The sequence below is a fragment of the Antennarius striatus genome, chromosome 2 (genome assembly GCF_040054535.1).
Source record: "Antennarius striatus isolate MH-2024 chromosome 2, ASM4005453v1, whole genome shotgun sequence".
NCBI classification, from domain to species: Eukaryota; Metazoa; Chordata; class Actinopteri; order Lophiiformes; family Antennariidae; genus Antennarius; species Antennarius striatus.
Genome location: NC_090777.1, coordinates 4,538,973 through 4,559,962, shown reverse-complemented (window position 1 = coordinate 4,559,962; position 20,990 = coordinate 4,538,973). Strand labels below are relative to the sequence as shown.

General features: G+C 44.3%; 1 protein-coding gene across 4 annotated transcripts; it reads left to right on the top strand.

Annotated features, from left to right (window-relative positions):
- Window positions 1–3,058: 3,058 nt before the first annotated feature.
- tm9sf4 (transmembrane 9 superfamily protein member 4) lies at window positions 3,059–20,558 on the top strand. 4 transcript variants are annotated; one of them, XR_011038371.1, is made up of 20 exons: window positions 3,059–3,115; window positions 9,479–9,589; window positions 10,261–10,360; window positions 10,468–10,624; window positions 10,867–11,011; window positions 11,316–11,439; window positions 11,558–11,679; window positions 12,970–13,081; window positions 13,254–13,324; window positions 13,467–13,599; window positions 14,147–14,228; window positions 14,333–14,408; window positions 14,567–14,650; window positions 14,756–14,931; window positions 15,026–15,089; window positions 16,255–16,374; window positions 16,588–16,677; window positions 16,931–17,220; window positions 17,355–17,476; window positions 17,758–20,558. XR_011038371.1 is itself a non-coding variant. In XM_068336841.1 (18 exons), the coding sequence occupies exons 1-18, from the start codon at window positions 3,098–3,100 to the stop codon at window positions 17,078–17,080; spliced, it is 1,935 nt and encodes a 644-aa protein (XP_068192942.1). In that variant the 5' UTR covers window positions 3,059–3,097; the 3' UTR covers window positions 17,081–20,558. The 4 variants fall into 4 exon arrangements, 1 of the variants encoding a protein (XP_068192942.1); XR_011038369.1 differs by having other exon boundaries at window positions 17,355–20,558; XR_011038370.1 differs by having other exon boundaries at window positions 16,931–17,476.
- The last annotated feature ends 432 nt before the right edge of the window (window positions 20,559–20,990 follow it).

Below are 20,990 nucleotides of genomic sequence, written 5' to 3'. Positions count from 1 at the left end.
AGCCAGCTGTAAATGGCTATTACAGATATCCTAAGGAAGATTCCAGTGAGTGTCCATCAGAATGTAGCCACAAGAGGACACAAGCCAGTGTCTTATTGTGCCAGTCCCAAGCCCGGATAAATACAGAGGGTTGCATCAGGAAAGGCATCCGGCGTAAAACTTTTGCCAAATCAAAGATGCGAATCAAACCCAAGACTTCCATACCGGATCGGTTATCTTGAAGGAGGAGTTTGACAGGAATGTCCTGGAGGTAAAAAGAGTGTCGGATAGAGTGATGAGTCTGAAGCTAGAAATCGAAGGTGTGATGTTCAATGTTGTTAGTGTGTATGCTCCACAGGTAGGATGTGAGCTGGAGGAGAAGGAGAAATTCTGTTTGAACTTTGAAGAATTGATGCAGAGCATACCTAGAATCACGTGTAGTTGTCATTGGAGCAGACTTCAGTGGACATGTTGGTGCAGGTAACAGAGGTGATGAGGAGGTGATTGGCAGGTTTAGTATCCAGGAGAGGAACGCAGAAGGACAGATGGTAGTTGACTTTGCAAAAAGGATGGAAATGGCTGTAGTGAATACTTTCTTCCAGAAGAGGCAGGAACATAGGGTGACCTATAAGAGTAGAGGTAGGAGCACACAGGTAGACTACATCTTGTGTAGACGGTGTAACCTGAAGGAGATCAGTGAATGTAAAGTAGTGGTAGGCGAGAGTATAGCCAAACAGCATAGGATGGTGGTGTGTAGGATGACTCTGGTGGTGAGGAAGATGAAGAGGACAAAGGCAGAGCAGAAGATAAAATGGAGGAAGCCAAAAAGGGAAGAGTGCTCTGGGAAGACAGGCTCTGGGTGGTCAGGAGGTGCTTCCAGATGACTGGACAACTACAGCTAATGTGATCAGGGAGACAGGTAGGAGAGTACTTGGTGTGTCATCTGGAAGGAAAGTAGATAAGGAGACTTGGTGGTGGAATGAGGAGGTACAGGAGTGTATACAGAGAAAGAGGTTAGCTAAGAAGAAGTGGGACACTGAGAGGACTGAGGAGAGCAGACAAGAGTACAGGGAGATGCAGCGTGAGGTGAAGGTAGAGGTAGCAAAGGCCAAACAAGAAGCTTATGCTGACTTATATGCTAGGTTGGACAGTAAGGAGGGAGAGACTGATCTATACTGGTTGGCAAGACAGAGAGACAGAGATGGGACGTGCAGCAGGTTAGGGTGATTAAGGATGGACGGAAGTCTATTGACAGGTGCCAGTAGTGTGATGGGAAGATGGAAAGAGTACTTTGAAGAGTTGATGAAAGTGGAAAGTGAGAGAGAACAAAGACTAGAAGAGGTAACTGTTGTCGACCAGGATGTAGCAAATATTAGTCAGGATGAAGTGAGGAGGACATTGAAGAGGATGAAGAGTGGAAAGGCAGTCGGTCCTGATGATATACCTGTAGAGGTATGGAAGTGTCTAGGAGAGGTGGCAGTAGAGTTTCTGACTGGGTTGTTCAACAGGATCTTAGATATTGAGAAGATGCCTGAGGAATGGAGGAGAAATGTGCTGGTGCCCATTTTTAAGAACAAGGGAGATGTGCAGAGTTGTGGCAACTACAGAGGAATAAAGCTGATGAGCCATACAATGAAGTTATGGGAAAGAGTAGTGGAAGCTAGACTAAGGGCAGAAGTGAACATTTGTGAGCAGCAGTATGGTTTCATGCCAAAAAAGAGTACTACAGATGCAGTATTTGCTTTGAGGATGTTGATAGAGAAGTACAGAGAAGGCCAGAGGGAGCTGCATTGTGTTTTTGTAGATCTGGAGAAAGCTGATGACAGGGTGCCCAGAGAGGAACTGTGGTATTGTATGAGGAAGTCTGGAGTGGCAGAGAAGTATGTTAGAGCAGTGCAGGATGTATGAGGACTGTAAGACAGTTGAGGTGTGCTGTAGGTGTGACAGAGGAGTTCAAGGTGGAGGTGGGACTGCATCAGGGATCAGCTCTGAGCCCCTTCTTGTTCGCTATGGTGATGGACAGGCTGACAGACGAGGCTAGACAGGAATCTCCATGGACTATGACGTTTGCAGATGACATTGTGATCTGCAGTGAGAGCAGAGAACAGGTAGAGGAGAAGCTAGAGAGGTGGAGGTTTGTCCTGGAAAGGAGAGGAATGAAGGTTAGCCGCAGTAAGACCGAGTACATGTGTGTGAATGAGAGGGACCCAAGTGGAATAGTGAGGTTGCAGGGAGAAGAGATCAAGAAGGTGGAGGATTTGAAGTACTTAGGCTCAACAGTCCAGAGCAATGGAGAGTGTGGAAAAGAGGTGAAGAAGCGTGTACAGGCAGGATGGAACGGATGGAGGAAAGTGTCAGGTGTGATGTGTGATAGAAGAGTTTCAGCTAAAATGAAAGGAAAGGTGTACAAAACTGTGGTGAGACCAGCGATGTTGTTTGGTCTAGAGACAGTGTCACTGAGGAAAAGACAGGAGACAGAGCTGGAGGTAGCAGAGATGAAGATGCTGAGGTTCTCTCTGGGAGTGACCAGGAAGGATAGGATCAGGAATGAGTACATCAGAGGGACAGCACATGTTAGAGGTTCTGGAGATAAAGTCAGAGAGGCCAGACTGAGATGGTTTGGACATGTCCAGAGGAGAGATAGTGAATATATTGGTAGAAGGATGCTGAGTTTTGAACTGCCAGGCAGGAGGTCTAGAGGAAGACCAAAGAGGAGGTTTATGGATGTAATGAGGGAAGACATGAAGGTAGTTGGTGTGAGAGAAGAGGATGCAGAAGACAGGGTTAGATGGAGGCAACTGATTTGCTGTGGCGACCCCTGAAGGGAAAAGCCGAAAGGAAAAGAAGAAGAAGTCCATCAGAACAGGGGTGAGTTATAAAAATAGAGCAATTAAATAATTTTTAAAAAATAAATAAATCCAAAGGTGGGGGACATTAAAATTCTAAAAAAAAAATTTTAGTATCGTATCTATAAGCAAGACAAGTTCATAGTTTTGTTGATTTTCCAACTGACATGAAAAATGTGAGCTTCCGGTCAAAGCAGGAATCCAGGACCGCCAACCGGAAGTGTCACATTTCTTAACTACTTCCGCAACGTCACCAATGACACGTATTCAAAATGGCGGCCGCGGCTATGGTGAGTAGGGGAAGCGAACACTTTTCTCTTTAAAGTACACATTTGTCGTAATGTATTTCTGTTTTAAGTTAGACATTTACTTTAGTCGAGACAGAGTTTAAGGCTTTCTCAGTCGATGGACAACAACACAGCGACGAGCTTTCATGAAATCACGAGTTTGTAGCTGTTTGAATATCGAAGGCTCGGGTTAGCTAACTGCTAACTATAGTTAGCTACCGATACCTAGCTTGCCTGTCAATGAGGTAACTTGAAAACCTTTTCATCATTAGTACATTAAACTCTGCTGCCACAGTCTAAATGTTAAAGCATTTATCGTCTTTATATAAATTGTCAGACTGTCATTCACTCTACAACAAACAGAAAACACTTACCGTAACTTTTGCTCAGCGTTAGCTTTTAACAACTCTGTCAAGTGGCGTCAGTCTAATTTGTCGGTTCAGTATAAAAGGTGTCAAGATGACAACAGATCCGCTATGAACACTAGAAATTATATAAAAAAAATAAGTCCGTATTCTCTTTACTGACACTTAAGCAATGTTTAAGTTAGAAGCCATGTTTTCCATTTTGCGTCAGTGTCATTCATCTTGACAGTTACTTAAACGAGCGTGTTAGTCTCCATCAGCATTTCCTTTTCACAGCCTTCAACATTGTGATGAGGCTTTTGATGGCCTTGCCATTACACATAAGTGAATCAAAAAGAAGTTACAAAGCATGGAAATCTCACATTCAGTCTGATGGCTTCAGAGGAATTGGTTTGGTTCGGAGTATATTAAAAGACATGGATGACAACATGCAGCAGAGGTGATGCAAATTCAGTCACTCAGATTACAGACAGATTAGAGATAATATTTGTGAAAACTCGTGATGAAAAGTAGATCTGAACTTTTAGTTTTTGTTAAACTACTGACGACAAAAACACAAGTGACTCGCCAGGAGAAGTTTCCAGGATCAAGGGATTAAGTATTCATTCATTCATTTATCTTCCAAACCGCTTTTCCGCTGTAGTGTAATCCTGCCACAAAGGATTGTGGGAGGATTTTGTTTTTTGTTATCTCTGAAGTGTTTTTCTGTCGCTGAACATTCCATTGTAGGAGGATTTTCTTTTTTGTTATCTCTGAAGTATTTTTCTGTTGCTGAACATTACATTCCAGTGGCACTGGAGTATGTACTGGTACTCCTGGTGCATTGTGTTAGTACTGGAACACTGCAGTTCCTCCACAAAATTATGTGTGATGTGAGATTTTGTGCCTGAAGCATTTTGGGAGTGATTCTCAGCAAAGTGCCTACCTTCACCAGAGCAGCTAGTCTTGCATGCTGTAGAGGAGTTGCCTGCTCCAGGCCTCACAAAGTTTATGGAAATGGTTGAAGTGCTTTTTGGAAAAAATGAAAAAATGCTGAATATCCTCTTGTGGGGGAAAAAAAAAAGTTTTGTGGGTACAGCGCGCCCTCGCGCCATCGTTCATCAACAATTGCGACTCCACCTCAACATAGATTTTTGGTCGACAGTAACGGACACGCCTCCTATTCGCTGATGGCATCTGGAAGTGCGCGAGTTCCGTCAGTCTTGGACTTACGTAAGACACAAAAGTGCTTTAAACAGTCAATCAGACAGTGGGAAAAGGTAATACAGATAGAATATCAGTATGGGGAGGGTTCGTAAATATTTAAATTACCATAAATAAGATAAGTCACGATCTTGATCGTGGATTCCTCAATCGCATGTGGTTCCTGGAGCGCATTAGCTGCAGAGAACGAGGGCGCACTGTATACTTGGTGGAAGAAGTGAATAATATATGAAAGTGAAAAATGTCTGTTCCCAGTTTAAAATGTGAATTGGTTTTAAACATGGACTCTTCTCTCAGCCTCATCAGTAATGACATTAATTTTGTTTTTTTTCCGTTAAATTGACTTAAAGTGTGATTGTCCTCTTGTCAGTTGTCAGACTGGAAAAAGTTGGTCTCTTTGAGGTGCATTGAAAAAGAGCTAAAAGGTGAGGCGTTTCCGGTTCGCTGCCATGAATCAGCCGCCGTTGAATCACAGGGCAGCAGCTGTCTTCTCCCTCTCCCTCTCTTTCTCTCTCTGCTTTGATCTGAGAAGAGGAAGGAGTGTGTGGCATCTTTGTGAGTCTATTCACTCTATTTTTTGCTTTTTATTATATACTTCTACACACTTTTGTGTACCATAATTTAACCACTTTTACATTTTGGGAGTTTGTGAGAGGAATAGACGAGAGTGTAACATCTTTGTGTGTGTATTCATTCTGATTTTTTTATATGGGTCTTCACATTTCAGTTAGTGACAGTTACATGACACTTACATTCAGTAGTTTGTTGGGCTTTTGCGGAAATTAGGAGGTGATGGGCAACCGCAGAGGGAAAAGCTGTACAGGAATGGCTGACATGCCAGCACGGTATCAAGCTTACGCCGACTGTCAGTTGCTTGGTGTGGTTTGGGAGGTCTGTTTAGCGGTTGGAGGGCAGGTTGGTTACGACAGCGTTAAAGCAGCCTGCCGAATGAACAAAGCGGTGGTGATTTTTCTCAATTAAGTTGAAAAGGTGCACCAGATAGTTGTGAGCAGGGTGGTGTTTAAGAATGCCTTCACCCCCGTCCTTCCCCTGGCTAACCCGGTTAAAACCGTGATCAAATCGAACGCACCGCCGTACCTCAGCAACAAGGCACTGGAGAAGGAGCTGTCGCGACATGGTCGGCTCCTGACTCCGAAAAATACGTTCCTGGTCGGCAACACCACTTCGGCATGCTACGCCTTCTGGAGACAGGTTATGATGGTCCCTAATTGGATCAATGAAGAGCTGAACATCAGGCTCACGTTTAAAATTGATTACTATGATTGCAAGGTGTATAACACCTGTGTGAGCATGAAATGTTTCTGGTGTGGAGGGGAGAGACATCCCATCCGCCACTGTCTGGAGGGAGAGGGTGAGCGCCGGCAGGCGACTGCGGGTGGGCCGAGACTGGTACGCAGCCGGCTGCTATAGTTGCTGCAGAGCCGGTGGTTGCAGCTTCTTACATGGCTGTGATGGCCTCCGGTGCTGCAGCCCGGGCTCCGAGGCCGCAGCCTTGTGGGTTTCCGATTCCATTCCCCTCTGTGTCTTCGGCTGCCGACACGGAGCAGTGGAATACCACGCAGGTTACATGTGACAGTGCAAAGGTTAAATAACTGGTGGCTGCAGTCTTTCTGGTGGCTTCCAGTGCTGCGGTCCTGATTTCACAATTGCAGCCTCATGAGCTTCCAACTCCATCCCCTGCTGAATCGCCAGCCATCAACCCAGCAGTCACAGATGACAGCACAAATTTAAACAGTCACCAGCCACCAACCTGGAGCTACAGAATAACACGCAGGACACGGATAACAGCAGAAAGGAGAGACAAAGTGATGTGATGGAGGCTGAGGGGGCCAGAGAGACAGCTGCCAGGATGGTAGTCTCAGCTGGAGAAGGAGGAATGGGATGATATGATAGATCGGGAATTATTAAAGATGGCTCCTGAAAAACAGTAGCTCCTGGCTCCTAAAATCAGTAGCTGTCTCAGGCTCCACTGACACAAGAAAGAATACAGGTAGTCGTCGACTTACGACCTATGCAACTTACGACTGACCGACTTTACGACCACAATGTCCGGGCAACGCGGGCATTCCCTCCAGCCACAGTACTCACGCTCTGTGACTCCCGCGCTCTCTTCAGTCACCACGGCGCACACACGCTGTTCAGTCACACCGTGAGATCAATAGCCCAACCCACTACTGATGGGCTGGGCTGCTTGGGAGGCTGTGACGGAGAAATGTATGAATGGCGTATGGAAAAGCCATCAAGCGTAATGTCAACTCTTCTGCTGGATTTGAAAGTGACGAAGAACTTGATCAGATTCGGGAGAAAATAGTGAAACTGGCAAAAAACCTCTCCTTGGAGAACTTACGAATGATCGCGCTGTATGAAGAACTGATTGTGCTGGAAGAAGAAAGTGGAAGAAGAAGAAAGAAGAGGAGGAAACGGAAAAAAAGTTCACCACCAAAGGCTTGTCAGAAGGCTTTTCCCTGTTAAATAAACTCCGTGCACACTTTGAAGAAATGGACATAGAACATAGAAAGATTTGCTAGGATTGAAAGGATGGCAAACAACGCTTTCCGTCCATATCTTGAAATTTATGAGGAGAAAAGGAAACGAACAATTCAGACAAAGCTCACAATGATTATGAAAAGATCGTCTCCCGCTCCCACCAACCCACGCGCTGCCCCAGCTGATGATCCGGACGACCCACAGCCAAGCACCAGCGGTGCTGGATTGAATTTTTACTTAAGAGTCGATTTACGACCAAGTCGAATTACGACCAATCTGTCGGGACCAATCGCGGTAGTAAGTCGACGACTACCTGTAAAACGAAAAAATTGCTGAAGAAACACCTGAGACAGCTACTGATACAAGTAGCTCTGAGAATGAAAATGACAACAGTTTGAAAGAAGCCATAACAGAAAAATATGATTCGTAAAAGATAAAATAATTTTTAAAGTTAATTACAGTGTAGATAATTGTTTTAAATCATGTTAATCTTCAATGTGTCCATATAATCTCAGTTTTTAAATAAGGTGTAAAGGAAAAAATCAGGAAAAATTCCAACAAATACTCATTGCAGTTTTACCAAGTTCATGTTTTTTTTTTTAAACAATTGAACTTCATTCTGTACTTTCCTTCATCTAATAAAGATGGTCACTATGGTGTATGTGTAGTACACCAGTCTTTGTTGGTGTGTACTGTGTGTAGTACATCAGTATTTGTAGGTGTGTACTGTATGTAGTACATCAGTGTTATCAAGTGTTTAAGGTGTGTAGTACACCAATATTTGTAGGTGTGTACTGTGTGTTTTACACCAGTTTTTGTAAGTGTGTGTGTTTGCGTTTGGTCATACGCTCAGACGGATGCACTGACAGTGAGTCAATGGTTTAGATGGAAGGAGAAATGCTAGGAAGTTTGTTTACTCTGGTTTTTTTGTGTTACACGTTTAGATTTTTAAAAAATATATTTTCCTTACAGTTTAGTCATCAGAGAAATAATTTTTTTTTTAAAAATTCTGTCTTCTTGGGGAGTTCATTTGTTCCCACATCTGAAATCATTTTGATGGTGAGCTGAGTGTGTCTTTCCAGTTTTATGGCTCACCATCTCAAACCAGGAACAAAAACACTCTGCTGAGGATGACCAACATCCTTTGTGGCTTTCCTGTACATCAGGTACATCAGTATTGTAGGCGTGTATAGGTGCAGGCATCCATGAACTCTCAGTAGAGATCAACTTATGTGTTCAAAACGCCTATTCAGAGTTCAACTTGCTTAAGCCGCCGTTAACCCGCTATTAGAAAGTAAAGCTCAATATACATTCATTTCACCAACCAGGAATCTAATTACAAAGAGTGTGTTGTGAAATCTGTCACAATGATCAGGACTGTTTTTTATTACTTTCAGTGTAAAATAAGCAGATCTCTCCCACAACATGGTCTCTTGTTTTGTTTTGCTGTGCTGCCTGTTGATGACACGTCTTAGTGCACAAGTGTTTTCACAAAGCTACACAAATTCTGGTCAAGTCATGCACGTCTCACATGACCACGAATCAGACATAAATTTAATCCAGGATCACACCTGAGAGTTTCTCAGTCAGATTTGTGTCAATTTCATGCAAATAAAGTCCCGTCACTTCAACCTGTTCATATGAATACAGCCTACGGGTTAAAGAAAACAACAACCGCTCAGTCGCCTCCGTCTGGAATGTAGCATAGCTGAAATTCCAAATATTTAGTTGTCAGGCTTCCAGTTGCTACTCCTCAAGACCCATGGTCTGCCGGAGGAGAAACACGGAGGACTGTGAGGGTGGAGCCTCCTCCCTCTGTAGATTCGAAAAGCTGATTCAAAGATAGTTAAAATACAACAATCCCCATTTACAAGTGACTGTTTACCAATGAAAACACAAAGAATCATCCATTTCTGCTAGTGGAACCCATCCATCCTGACATTTGTCAGATTAGGACATTTGGATTTGACATGGTCTCACACAACAAAGAAATATTTGTTGGGTGTGGTGTCCTGCTTCACAATATACACTGTTGAATTGGAGAGTTTCAGGTTTGTTCAACCTGAAAGCTTTTTCTTTACAATGTTCCACACCTTCTATGGCAGGAACCCGCCTAGAAATAGGAGCTCAGCATTGTCTGTGCCTCTGCAGTTAGTCTTTAAAGTTTTTACCTGGCATATTCATGTTAAAAACATTTAAATGCACATGTTTTATTTGTCAAATGCGGTGGTTCTCATGTAATGTCGTATTTGTGGGGTAAAGTGTTCTGTGGTATGTGTGTGTGTTGCAGGAGACATGGTGGGCCATGCTGCTGTTGTCCTCGTTGCCTTTGGTCCACCCCTTTTACGTTCCAGGAGTCGCTCCCCGTGACTTCCATGATGGGGACGCAGTAGACATTAAGGTGAGACTGGACTCTCATGTGTTTCGCTTCAGCAGCAGCTGATTGGCCTACTGCAGTCAGCTGGTTCGGTAGGCGGAGCCCTACATGTCATTTAAATGGGGACTTAGGGGGTCGGGTGTGTCGCATCTCAAAGTACTGGATGAGGAAGTCAGTGGAACCTGCGTGCTTTGCATGGGCCTTTAAATGTTTCCATCTCATAATTGTTCTTCTATTATATTATTTTACACTTTGAGTCAAATTTGTACTTTATAAAATGACATAAAATTTTATCGATGTGAGAGGTTTTGTCCAACCCCATTCAGATTATTTCCTGTTTCCCTAATATCAGTGGAAATCTTTGACCTTAAAAACATCTTTTAAAAATTTTTACAACTTGCTCTTCCATTAAGGTCATTTGGAAAAATTCAGGCTTTATACAGTATCCATCAAAATTCAGTTTCTATTAAAGGGGTATATAATTTAAAAATAAAATTTTTCACTTTCAATCTTTGATATAATTGTCTTGTTTTCAATCAAATATGGCGTTTCACTATTTGAAAGTCATCACGTGTTTGTTTCTATGTACATTTTGCACTGTTTCCCAACTTATCTGTATACAGGCTCATCAGAGTTAAACACAGATCCATCCATCAATGCAGTTCTGTAAATCACTGAATGTCAATGTCTTTCAGGCAGTGAAGCTGACCAGCTCTCGCACCCAGCTCCCTTATGAATACTACTCACTGCCTTTCTGTAAGCCAGATAAAGTCCTGTACAAGGGAGAGAACCTGGGTATGTTGAATCCACTCCCAACATGCCTGCATCCATTTCAAGAACAGTGTTGCTAAACTTTTTGGAGGTTTTGTTAGCCATTATAAGAAATGACATTTTTCTTGCAGGCGAGGTGTTGCGCGGCGACCGTATCGTGAATACCCGCTACAAGGTCGACATGAACAAGGACAAGAAGTGTGAGATGGTGTGCAACAAGAAGACTCTGTCTGTAGAGGAAAGCAAGCTGGTCGCTGAGCGCATCCAGGAGGAGTATTATGTCCACCTGTGAGCATCACTTCCTCACCTCTGCTGCTGTGATGAAGACCATTTGTTTCTTTAATTAGATGCTTGTTGTGTGAGTCTGAAATGATGTGAAGAAATGAGCAAAGCAGTTCTTTGTGGTACTTTTGTGAGTTAATGTCGTAAAAATGTTTCTGTTTTTCCTCAGTTGTGTTTGTTGTCCTGGTTACTAGATTATTTGAAGTTTCGTATGCAAATGAAAGCTGACCCTAACCCTTTCCTCTCAGTATTGCAGACAACCTGCCAGTTGCCACCCGGTTAGAGTTTTACCCCAACAGAGAGTCAGGGGGCGAGGACGAGCAGAAGAAGGACGTGGTGAAAGACATCCAGTTTGAACACGGCTACAGACTGGGCTTTGCTGACAGCAACAAGGTAGGTCCATGTGGGCTCTGTCTATCCTGGGGGGCTGCAATCATAAGCACATAACCACCGTGTTTCAGTGTGCAATGCCTGCTGGAGGTTGGGGTTCAGCTCATTACCGTCATTAGTTAGTTTAAATGTAAAAATGCATATTGTTCTACTGCATGTGGTGGCAGTAACGCATCTCAATGTTTGCAACTAGTTTTGTCTTCTTATCATGGGTAAACCTTGCGGTAACTAGTTTACCCAAACCATCCATAGAGAACCTGATCAGGAATAAGATTCTTGTCTCTCTCTTTCTTTTTTTCTCCCTCAGTTTTACCTCCACAACCATCTGTCCTTCATCCTGTACTTCCACAAGGAGAAGCTGGAGGAAGGAGAAGTTCACAACTACAGGGTGGTGCGGTTTGAGGTCATACCCCAGAGTGTAAAAGTAGACGGTAGGTTTCAGAGTGGCGGATGTTTCAGTATTGATTCCAATCTGCTGTAGCAGGAGGAAGATGCCTCAGTGTCACAGGCAGAACCCCGACAGACTCCGTTCTCATGCTTCATTCTCAGATCTGAAGGCTGCCGAAAGTGGAATGACTTGCACCTTGCCTGAGGCCAGTGGCTCCGCCCCCCAGGAAATTGACCCCACCAAGGAGAACGAAGTCCTCTTCACCTACTCTGTCCAGTGGAAAGTGAGTCGCTGCTGCTTCACATACTTTTTTTAAATGCTTTCCACGGCCGCTTCGTTATGCGTCTGGTTGTCCGTGGTAGAAGAGTCAACATGTGAGTCAAACTAAAGCAGAATGTCTGGTTAACAGACGTGACCCCTGACACCAAAAACGAGCCCTCCAATGTGAACATGCTTCCACTCACGAACGAGAAAGTAGTATTTTTAAAAACGCCCGTGTTATTGATGCAGGAGCCTAAAACCAACACAAAATATACTCGGATTCCTAGAATGAACACAGATACAACATTTGACAGTTATATACCCTTACAAACAGTGTTGTTCATCTAACACACACATTTACAGCATGAACTACATACATGAATTTCACAGAGCACAGCAACAGACCAACGTATGATCCTGTCATTTCTCACCAAGGGTCGGTATTTAAAAAGAACAAAGAGATAAAGACGTTTAAAAAGGGCTTCATCTGTTTCTCGGAGCGACATGTTGACAAGAGATGACAGTTTTCCTGTTGCTTTTTTCGCATTTGGGTCGTACAGCAGGTTTGATGAGCGGGAACTCTTTTTAGTGTATAGTTTAAGATAATCCTGCAAGAGGATTCTTTCACAGAGTGCTGGAATGTTTTAGAATGTTAGGCATTAGTTAAGAACTATTTTTAGACTAGTATATATTTAGTTTTCTTTCATTCCTGCCATAACCAGCATTTTTAAAAGCATAAACTGTTCACAGCTTGTACATAAGAGTATTTATAAGCTATCTCCAGAAACACTTCTTTACAAAAATGAAGTCTCAACTTTAGAATCTTTATTTTAGAACGGAAAACAGTGTAGGTCCTGCATGAGTTGTGACAATCGCTGCACATAAACCATCACTGCTGTATTTCCTGAGCTGCAGACATTTGTAACCTTTCATCCCACCAGACCCTGAAGTTGTTTGGACGTCACACGTCTTCTGAATAGAATGTTTCTATCACTACCTGATAAATTACAGAAAAACCCTCAAATTCCTTCATTTTCTTATCGTAGAATTAAATTGCCCAAACTTTAAATAGACTAAAACTTAGTAGGTAGTAGATAATGCTGCCTAAAAATATATAGTACTAATTCGGACGCTTGACACAGTCCCAGTGAGGTTGGGGCCGACTCAAAAGGCATGATGGTTCCGAAGGGCACCTCTGATTGACACCTCATCCTGATGGATTCATGTCTGATTTCTGTACGCAGCATCAGAGACGACAGGTGCGTGTCATTGTTAAGTGAACGGGCGGCTGCGTTTTCCTGTCTTTGTGCAGGAGAGTGAGGTGAAGTGGGCGTCGCGCTGGGACACCTACCTGACCATGAGCGACGTCCAGATCCACTGGTTCTCCATCGTCAACTCGGTGGTGGTCGTCTTCTTCCTGTCTGGTATGGTCATGTTGACAGATCCTCTGCGAAGCGCACGTGTGGACACGGTTGTGAACGTTGGGTTTCGTGAAAGCATTAAATGTTCAATTTTGTACCGAGTCACAGATTTAAAAGCCAAATCTGTCAGTGGTTGAAATGCTGAGGTGTCTGTGTGTCTCATCTTGTGTCTCAGGTATTCTGAGTATGATCATTATCAGGACCCTAAGGAAGGACATCGCCAACTACAACAGAGAGGATGACATCGTAAGAAAATACACAAGGAAGACAAATGTGCTCATTTTCCGCAGCTCAGGAGAAGAAACTGTCTGGACTAGGATTAAACTGTTAATTAAATCAGTAGATTAGAGGCAACTGAGCATTTTTTTTTTTTAAACTCCCTGTCCAGGAGGACACCATGGAGGAGTCGGGATGGAAGAATGTCCATGGTGATGTCTTCAGACCGCCTCAGTATCCCATGATCCTCAGCTCTCTGCTGGGCTCAGGGATCCAGCTCTTCTGCATGGTTCTCATTGTCATCTGTGAGTTACTTTTACGTTATCGGTTCCCCTTCAGATGCCGTTTACGCTCACGTTTTAACTCACGCTCGACTTTTGGTTGGAGTCTTCACACGGAGGATGTAACAGGAGCGTCTGAACGCGATCCTACAGAAGTGATGTAGACGGGTGTGAAGTGGCGAAACACAAACCGCTGCAGCGCATTGACGACAGCTAGGTGGTCTGTGGAAGACGCATCATCACACTGAGGTTTCTAAGCTACCAGAGGGGCCCCAATATGGACTAACCCTTCCAAAAATTAGTGCTCCCCCCAAACTCGGCTGTCCTTTATCAGATATTTATCGATGGAGCAAACCAGGCGTTAACATGCAGGTAGTCAGTTTACAGGCTGTTTCCTTTCGTCACGACTTCCTGGTTTGATGTTTAGTGTAAATCTTCCTCTGACTTGACTGTTTCTGCTCAGAAGTATTAACGGTGAACGTTCTAACCACGTCATGCTCCTGTGCATGTTTGTGTGTGTGTGTGTGTGTGTGTGTGTGTGTGTGTGTGTGTGTGTGTGTGTGTGTCGTAGTTGTTGCCATGTTGGGCATGTTGTCTCCATCCAGTAGAGGAGCCTTGATGACCACTGCTTGCTTCCTCTTCATGTTCATGGGGTAGGAGCTGCGTTCATCTCTCTGATGCTTGTTCAAAAAAAGTCCACAAGTGTCCCCTGTGTGAACCGGGTGTGTTAAATGTGTGTGTGTGTGTCTTCCTCCAGTGTGTTTGGTGGCTACTTTGCTGGGAGACTGTACCGCACACTGAAGGGCCATCGGTGGAGGAAAGGAGCGTTTTGTGTAAGACACATGTTAAAAATCATCCTGCGTGTGTGTGTGTGTGTGTGTGTGTTTGTTGTCCTAGTCTGCGTACCTGGTGTGTGTGTGGGGCTTCCTGCAGATTCTCCTGATGTTATTCCCACAGAGCTTGAAGTGTGTTTGTTTGGTCTTCCCTGCAGACGGCCACTTTGTATCCTGCGGTAGTTTTTGGAATCTGCTTCGTCCTCAACTGCTTCATCTGGGGGGAGCACTCGTCTGGAGCGGTGAGCATCCCGGAATCTGAAATCCACGCGTTCTCCTTCAGCGGCTTCAGCTATCTGTGTCCGACCTTGTTGATCGTTAGACGTCAGCGTCGTTCTGCCCTTCAGGTTCCCTTCACCACCATGCTGGCGCTGTTGTGCATGTGGTTCGGCATCTCCATGCCCCTGGTCTACCTGGGCTACTACTTCGGCTTCCGCAAACAGCCGTACGATAACCCGGTGCGCACCAATCAGATCCCTCGGCAGGTGCCTGAGCAGCGCTGGTACATGAACAAGTTTGTCGGGTGAGTGTGTGACCAGAAGCAAAGCCTGATGGGACGGTGGGCCGCTTCACCGTGGGTCCGCTGGTTTAAACCCGTTTCCCCGTCTCTCCACCAGAATCATGATGGCTGGGATTCTGCCGTTTGGGGCCATGTTCATCGAGCTCTTTTTTATTTTCAGTGTGAGTACAACTTTTAGGATGCATGTCATGAATTCAGCAGCACACCTCCTCCTCCTCTTCCTCCTCAGTGAGGAAGAGTAATGAAGACGTGAGAAGAGAAACCCTCAGGCTTGACTTCAGGCGCGCCGAGATAGAACCAATTCAAACGCTCATATTGGTTGGACCAGTAACAGTAAGGCAGTATCTGAGTCCACTGAGTCTTCGGTCAAGTGGACCATAATGTTTGGAGTGGGGGGTGTTAGCCCACCTCCAGAGCACTGCCAAGGTGCTCTTGAGCAAGGGATCCGTGGAGGCGCTGCCCGCCGCTCTTCCTCTGATCTGCATGCTTACAGGCTGTGTGTAACAGGCTTGTACACACACACATATATATATACTGTATACATATATATAACATATATATACAGTAATCCCTCTTTACTCGCGGTTAATGCGTTCCAGGAACCACCCGCAAAAGCGAAATTCCGCGATAGAGCGAGAAACTTTATTTTATTATTTGCGGAAATTGAAACGTTTATGAACCGCCCCCCCCCATACTGATATTAAACCACCTTCTGTCTATTACCTTTTCCCACTCTGATAGACTGTTTTAAAGCACTTTTTGTGTCTCACGTAAGTGCGCCGCATTCCGTGATTGTCGGAACGTAGCGCACTTCCGGATGCTGTCATCCAATAGCACGCGCGTACGCTATCACATGACTACCTACTTAAAAATCCGCAATGAGGTGAAGCAACACATCTTGAAGCGTATATAAGCGAGGGATCATTGTACATGTGACTAATAAATAATTTCCTCTATGGAGGATCAATAAAGTCTTATTATGAAATCTGCTTTTACACATCAGAACTTATTCGGCTGAACATTTCGAGCACGTCGCTCCTTTTTCGAGTGTGTTCAGCTGGCCTCTCTCCTGTGTTGTTGGAGATGTTCAGATTCTTTTCCTACAACCAAGTGTGTCCACATTCCTGTCAGTCGGCGTGACGAGTTTAAACGTCTCGACTCGGTGTGTTAACATTACAATGTGATGCCACACATCAGGTTTTCTGCTTTACCAGCTAATCCCACCTGCTAGTCGGCTCAGCTAGTTTATTCAGGTTAACAGTGAACATGACTTCAGTGCCTTCACCCTCTAATGCTTAGTAATGACTGTGCCACCCACACCCACAGGCCATCTGGGAGAACCAGTTCTATTACCTCTTTGGCTTCCTGTTCCTGGTTTTCATCATCTTGGTGGTCTCCTGCTCTCAGATCAGCATAGTGATGGTGTACTTTCAGCTGTGTGCCGAGGTGAGTTCATCATGAACTCCTACTGATGGATTTCACCTTCACCGACGTTTGTTGCCGTTGTTGTTCCCGAGTGATGGAATGTCCATGTCTCTTTAGCGGACCTGAAATCATCAGGGACGTGAGGTCGTAGTCGGTTTGATGAATGCGTGTCGGTCAGGGAATGAAACCTTTAAAGCATTCAGGAGCTAATCGTTTGTATTTTCTTGCTTTCAGGACTACCAGTGGTGGTGGAGAACGTTCCTGGTTTCAGGAGGCTCGGCGTTCTACGTCCTCATCTACGCCATATTCTACTTTGTCAACAAGGTAACGTCCGGGAAGCTCTCAGACGGAATGACGGATCTCTGAACCCTGTTTGACGGGCTTCAAATTGAAGTCAGGACAGGGGTTGAGGCGGATCGCTCAACGTCAGGACATCAGTAACAACTTTAAAATCCTCCTCAGGAAGTCATCCAAACTGTTTGATAGAACCGATTTGTGTTAGTTAGTTGGTATTCATTTTGTAGTTGCTGTGTTGTTCCTCTCGTCCCACACTGACATCCGCCCTTCCTCCCTCCAGCTGGACATCGTGGAGTTCATCCCCTCCCTCCTGTACTTCGGCTACACGGCCCTGATGGTCCTGTCTTTCTGGCTGCTGACGGGGACGATCGGCTTCTACGCCGCCTACATGTTCATCAGGAAAATCTACGCCGCTGTCAAGATCGACTGAGACGTCCCTGACGCTGCTGTTGTCCTTTTCTCTTTCTTTTTTTTTTTTTTTTAATTTAATCACATTCTGGTTTTTTAATGTGTATTTTTTATTCATCATGTCCAACAAGCACTGACTTGTATGTGGAGGGAACTAAGAAGGTTGGTTTTTTTTTTTTTTTTTCCCTTGATGGCACAAAAGCCCCACCCACTGGTGTCAAGGGGGAAGAACAGCAAAGTGGCAGCTGTTTATTTCCCTCTTATTCCTCACTTCTACGTCCCTCCCTCATTTCCAGGACAGAATCAACGAGGGAGTTCTCGTCTGATGAGACGGTCGTCGTCTTCTGTTGTCTCACCTCGCGCACTCAGTGGGCCAAAGCTTGTTCAGATGATGGTTTCTGCACATTTTCTTGTTGTCGTGAGTCTGACTTATCTGTGTTTTTATTTTCATCATCACAGGATTTCTCTGATTTAATTTCCTTCACTTTTTCTGGTTCGCATTTGTCCGTCGGTTAGTTTCTGTTTTTTAAAGACACTTTGGTTTCATTTTGGAGACTTTGGAGATCAGGGGAGGATTGGGGGAGTCTAAATTGCGGTTTTGAAATCTGTTGTCGTGAACTGATATGGATGGAAAATAATCCTGGGATGTTCCATATTGTAACACGAGAAGATAAATTAAATCTATTATTTTTTTTACAGCCGTCATGTCCTGGTGTGACCTTGTCAATCCAGCTGGAATCAGAAACAAAATGCCAACACAGAACATTAAGATTGTTGGTGCAGCTTTTCCCCTTGTGTTTTCTGGAGCATCACAACTAAACCAAGTTCCCCCAAACGACTGAACAGAAACGAAACATCAGAAACAAAACGAGTCCACACGATGTAACCCCAGACCGCCTCAGAGGAGAAAAGACGACCCGGACTCTTTTTTTTTTTTTGTTTAAATCCCCTGACGTGAGAGTGAAGCCACGGTGTGTGTCGGTGTTCTGTTTTAATCACAATCACTTAACACCCACTGCTACCGTTTTGACATTTTGGATATTTTTTTGTGCATTTTGTAACAAAAAAATTATTTAATGGAGGTCACCTTGTAATTCAGTCTATCTTTGGATATTTTCTTTTAAAACAAGTCCCCATCGTCCTCTGTTCTTCAGGAAAACGTTGGAACGCTTTTGCTGTGAAGCTCCTGAAATATGTGGTTTTAAAACTGGTACAAATTTGGATCAGTGGAAAGAGAAACAAGAAGCGTGTGCTTTAGTATTGATTCATGTCTAATGCAAACATCCGTTTGAAGGTCTTCTGGTGTGTGTGCTCATTGACCACGCGGTCCCTGTAGCACGAGCAGCGCTGGATGTGGCCGATCTATGCAGTAAAGGAACGTGTGTGAATGTTAGTTTTATCCCGGGGTTCTAACCAAATTTATGACACACTTTGTGCATCCAATAAAAGCTTCGTTTTGAATGTCGTCTCTCTTCCTAGCAGTAGCGGTAGAAATCACCTTTGTGTTTGGTGTAGCGGGGTCTGGAAACATAGATCGTGTCTCCGGTTCGGTCACTTTAGTGGTTCTATTTTTCTGGTCAGGTCTAAACTTAATGTTTCAAACCAGATTCAAAAGTGTTCTTAACTCCAGCAAAGAACATTTTATAGTGAATTTTATTCCATTGAGGACAGTTTGTGTAACAGATGGACGCAAACTTTAGTGTTTTCCATTTTTAAAACGTATTTGTTGTGTTAAAGCTCACCATCCACTGCTGGTTGGGTTACAACTGTCAGCCCACTGGTCACCAAATCAAGCCAGGGTTCCAACTCATGTTTAGTAGCAGCATCTTGATGCTAATGCTAATTGGCCACATGTATGGAGTATCTGTGTCAAAGAAAGTAACTCAGGAAAAAATGAGAACTCAGCCCTTCAGTGACAATGTAGACAGATCAGGATTATTCTGGTAACAGAACCGGACCCTGGTTCTGACTTGTGGAAGCGTGGACTTCACCACACCTCTGAGGGTTTGCTGTGGCGTCTGGCATCAAGACATTAACAAATCCTCTTAAGTGAGGCGGGGAACGCCATGAATCAGACTCATGAATCATGAATCAGTTTTTGCCCAGCACGTCTCATTAGGAAGTGATTACATTGATATGTGTTGTGAATCCAGACCCTGATATGATCTGTGACCCGGTTCTGACGCTCCATGTCTGCAGTGGTTGGGTCAGAGCTCTGTGTACCTGCAGCCTCACAGACGGGAAGCTGTGGTGTTCGGACATCTTCCTGTTAGAACCACCTCAAAATGTTTCGTCAGTTTGCCCTGCAGCTACAGGCTAGCCATGCCCTTAGCTTCAATTGGTGTCCGTGGTAACCCTTTCACCACTTTTGTGTTTGTGCCTCAGGGCTTTTGCGAGAGACTCGGTCATTGTTGAAGTCAGCAGACATCAGTTCTAGGGAGGTAATGCTCACTTGTCTGAATCCTAACGTTCCTCCCATCACCTTTTCAGTGGCGATAATGTTGATCAGCGTTTATCTCCAGCAGCGTCATGATCCTGATGGTCTGGTCCACAATTCTAGTAGTCTGTTTGGAGGACAGGGTGGCAACATCCTCAACCAAACTAAATGCACTTCTCTCTGAACCCTTGTGAAGATTATTTATTGGTGTTGCATTCAAGGAACTTGGTGGTATAAAGTTGGCGTATTTGCACACAAGTAAAGAAGACTGTGTGGAGGGGGCGGGTGCCTACATCAACCCTGATTCTCCAGGGTGGAAACAGTTGAATGAATGACTCTCCTCTGGGTGTGCCGTCTCCTCTGCTCCTGACTTAAGTCAAGCAAACGCTTGTGAGGCGACGCTTGAACTGCTTGAAAAGAGGAAGACGAGGCAAGTTGATGAAGTTACTCTGACTCTTTGTTCCAGGACTGACTGCTCGTGTCTTGTCCTTTGCTTTTTTTTAATTTATTCTATCAAATACCAGGTTGGGGTACAGGTTTTTGTTTGTAGTCTTGTCATTCAAGGTTTCACTTGTGTATCGGGGAGTCTTTCAGAGCAAGCGCTAACAAGGCCCCTGGAACAGAGTTCTACGGACAAATGATTCCCATTTCCTGCAGGGTGGAGACAAGAAGAATGGTGTGTTCTTTAAAGTGTACAGATTCCTCCCGTGTGGAAACGCCTCGCTCCTCCCTGTCAAAGTGAACACGGTTGGGAGGGGAAGTTATTTTTTTTTCGTTTTTTTTTTACAGAAGGACTTTTAAGAGACCCGTCATGCCTCTGTGTGTGTGACCAACGGGTTTACAATGTAAATAACTACAAATGGCTTTGTATTTGTTGCGTTTTGCTGTTTGTGGCACTCTGTAATAATCTTCCTCTGTAATGGTCATCGTTCAAGACAAAAGCATGACGCTCATGATGACTGTCAAAGGAACTATTACTGTTGTCTTTGTTTCTTTTACAGAATGTCCAACTAAAAATATACAATGCCAAAACAATAAAGTGATGACAAGTTGAATACGTAAATCAGGTTGTGTTGTGATTTTTTGATAGTCTTCCGGGATACTTCCCCAACTTATAGTATATGCGAATTGAATATATGACTTCCATACCGGATCAGTCGAGGCCCAGGTTAACAATGACCGCCATCGGTGCTGTTCACCTACGGGGTGCCGGTCGAAGGAGGAGAGAAAAGCGTGTTCGTAAGAAGAGAGGAGGAACACCAAGAGTATAGGACTGAGAGTAGGGACGTTGAATGTTGGGACTATGACAGGAAAAGGTAGAGAGTTGGTTGACATGATGCAGAGGAGGAAGGTAGACATACTGTGTGTCCAGGAGACCAGGTGGAAAGGTAGCAAGGCTAGAAGTTTAGGAGCAGGGTTCAAGTTGTTCTATCATGATGTAGATAGGAAGAGAAATGGAGTAGGAGTTATCTTGAAGGAGGAGTTTGACAGGAAT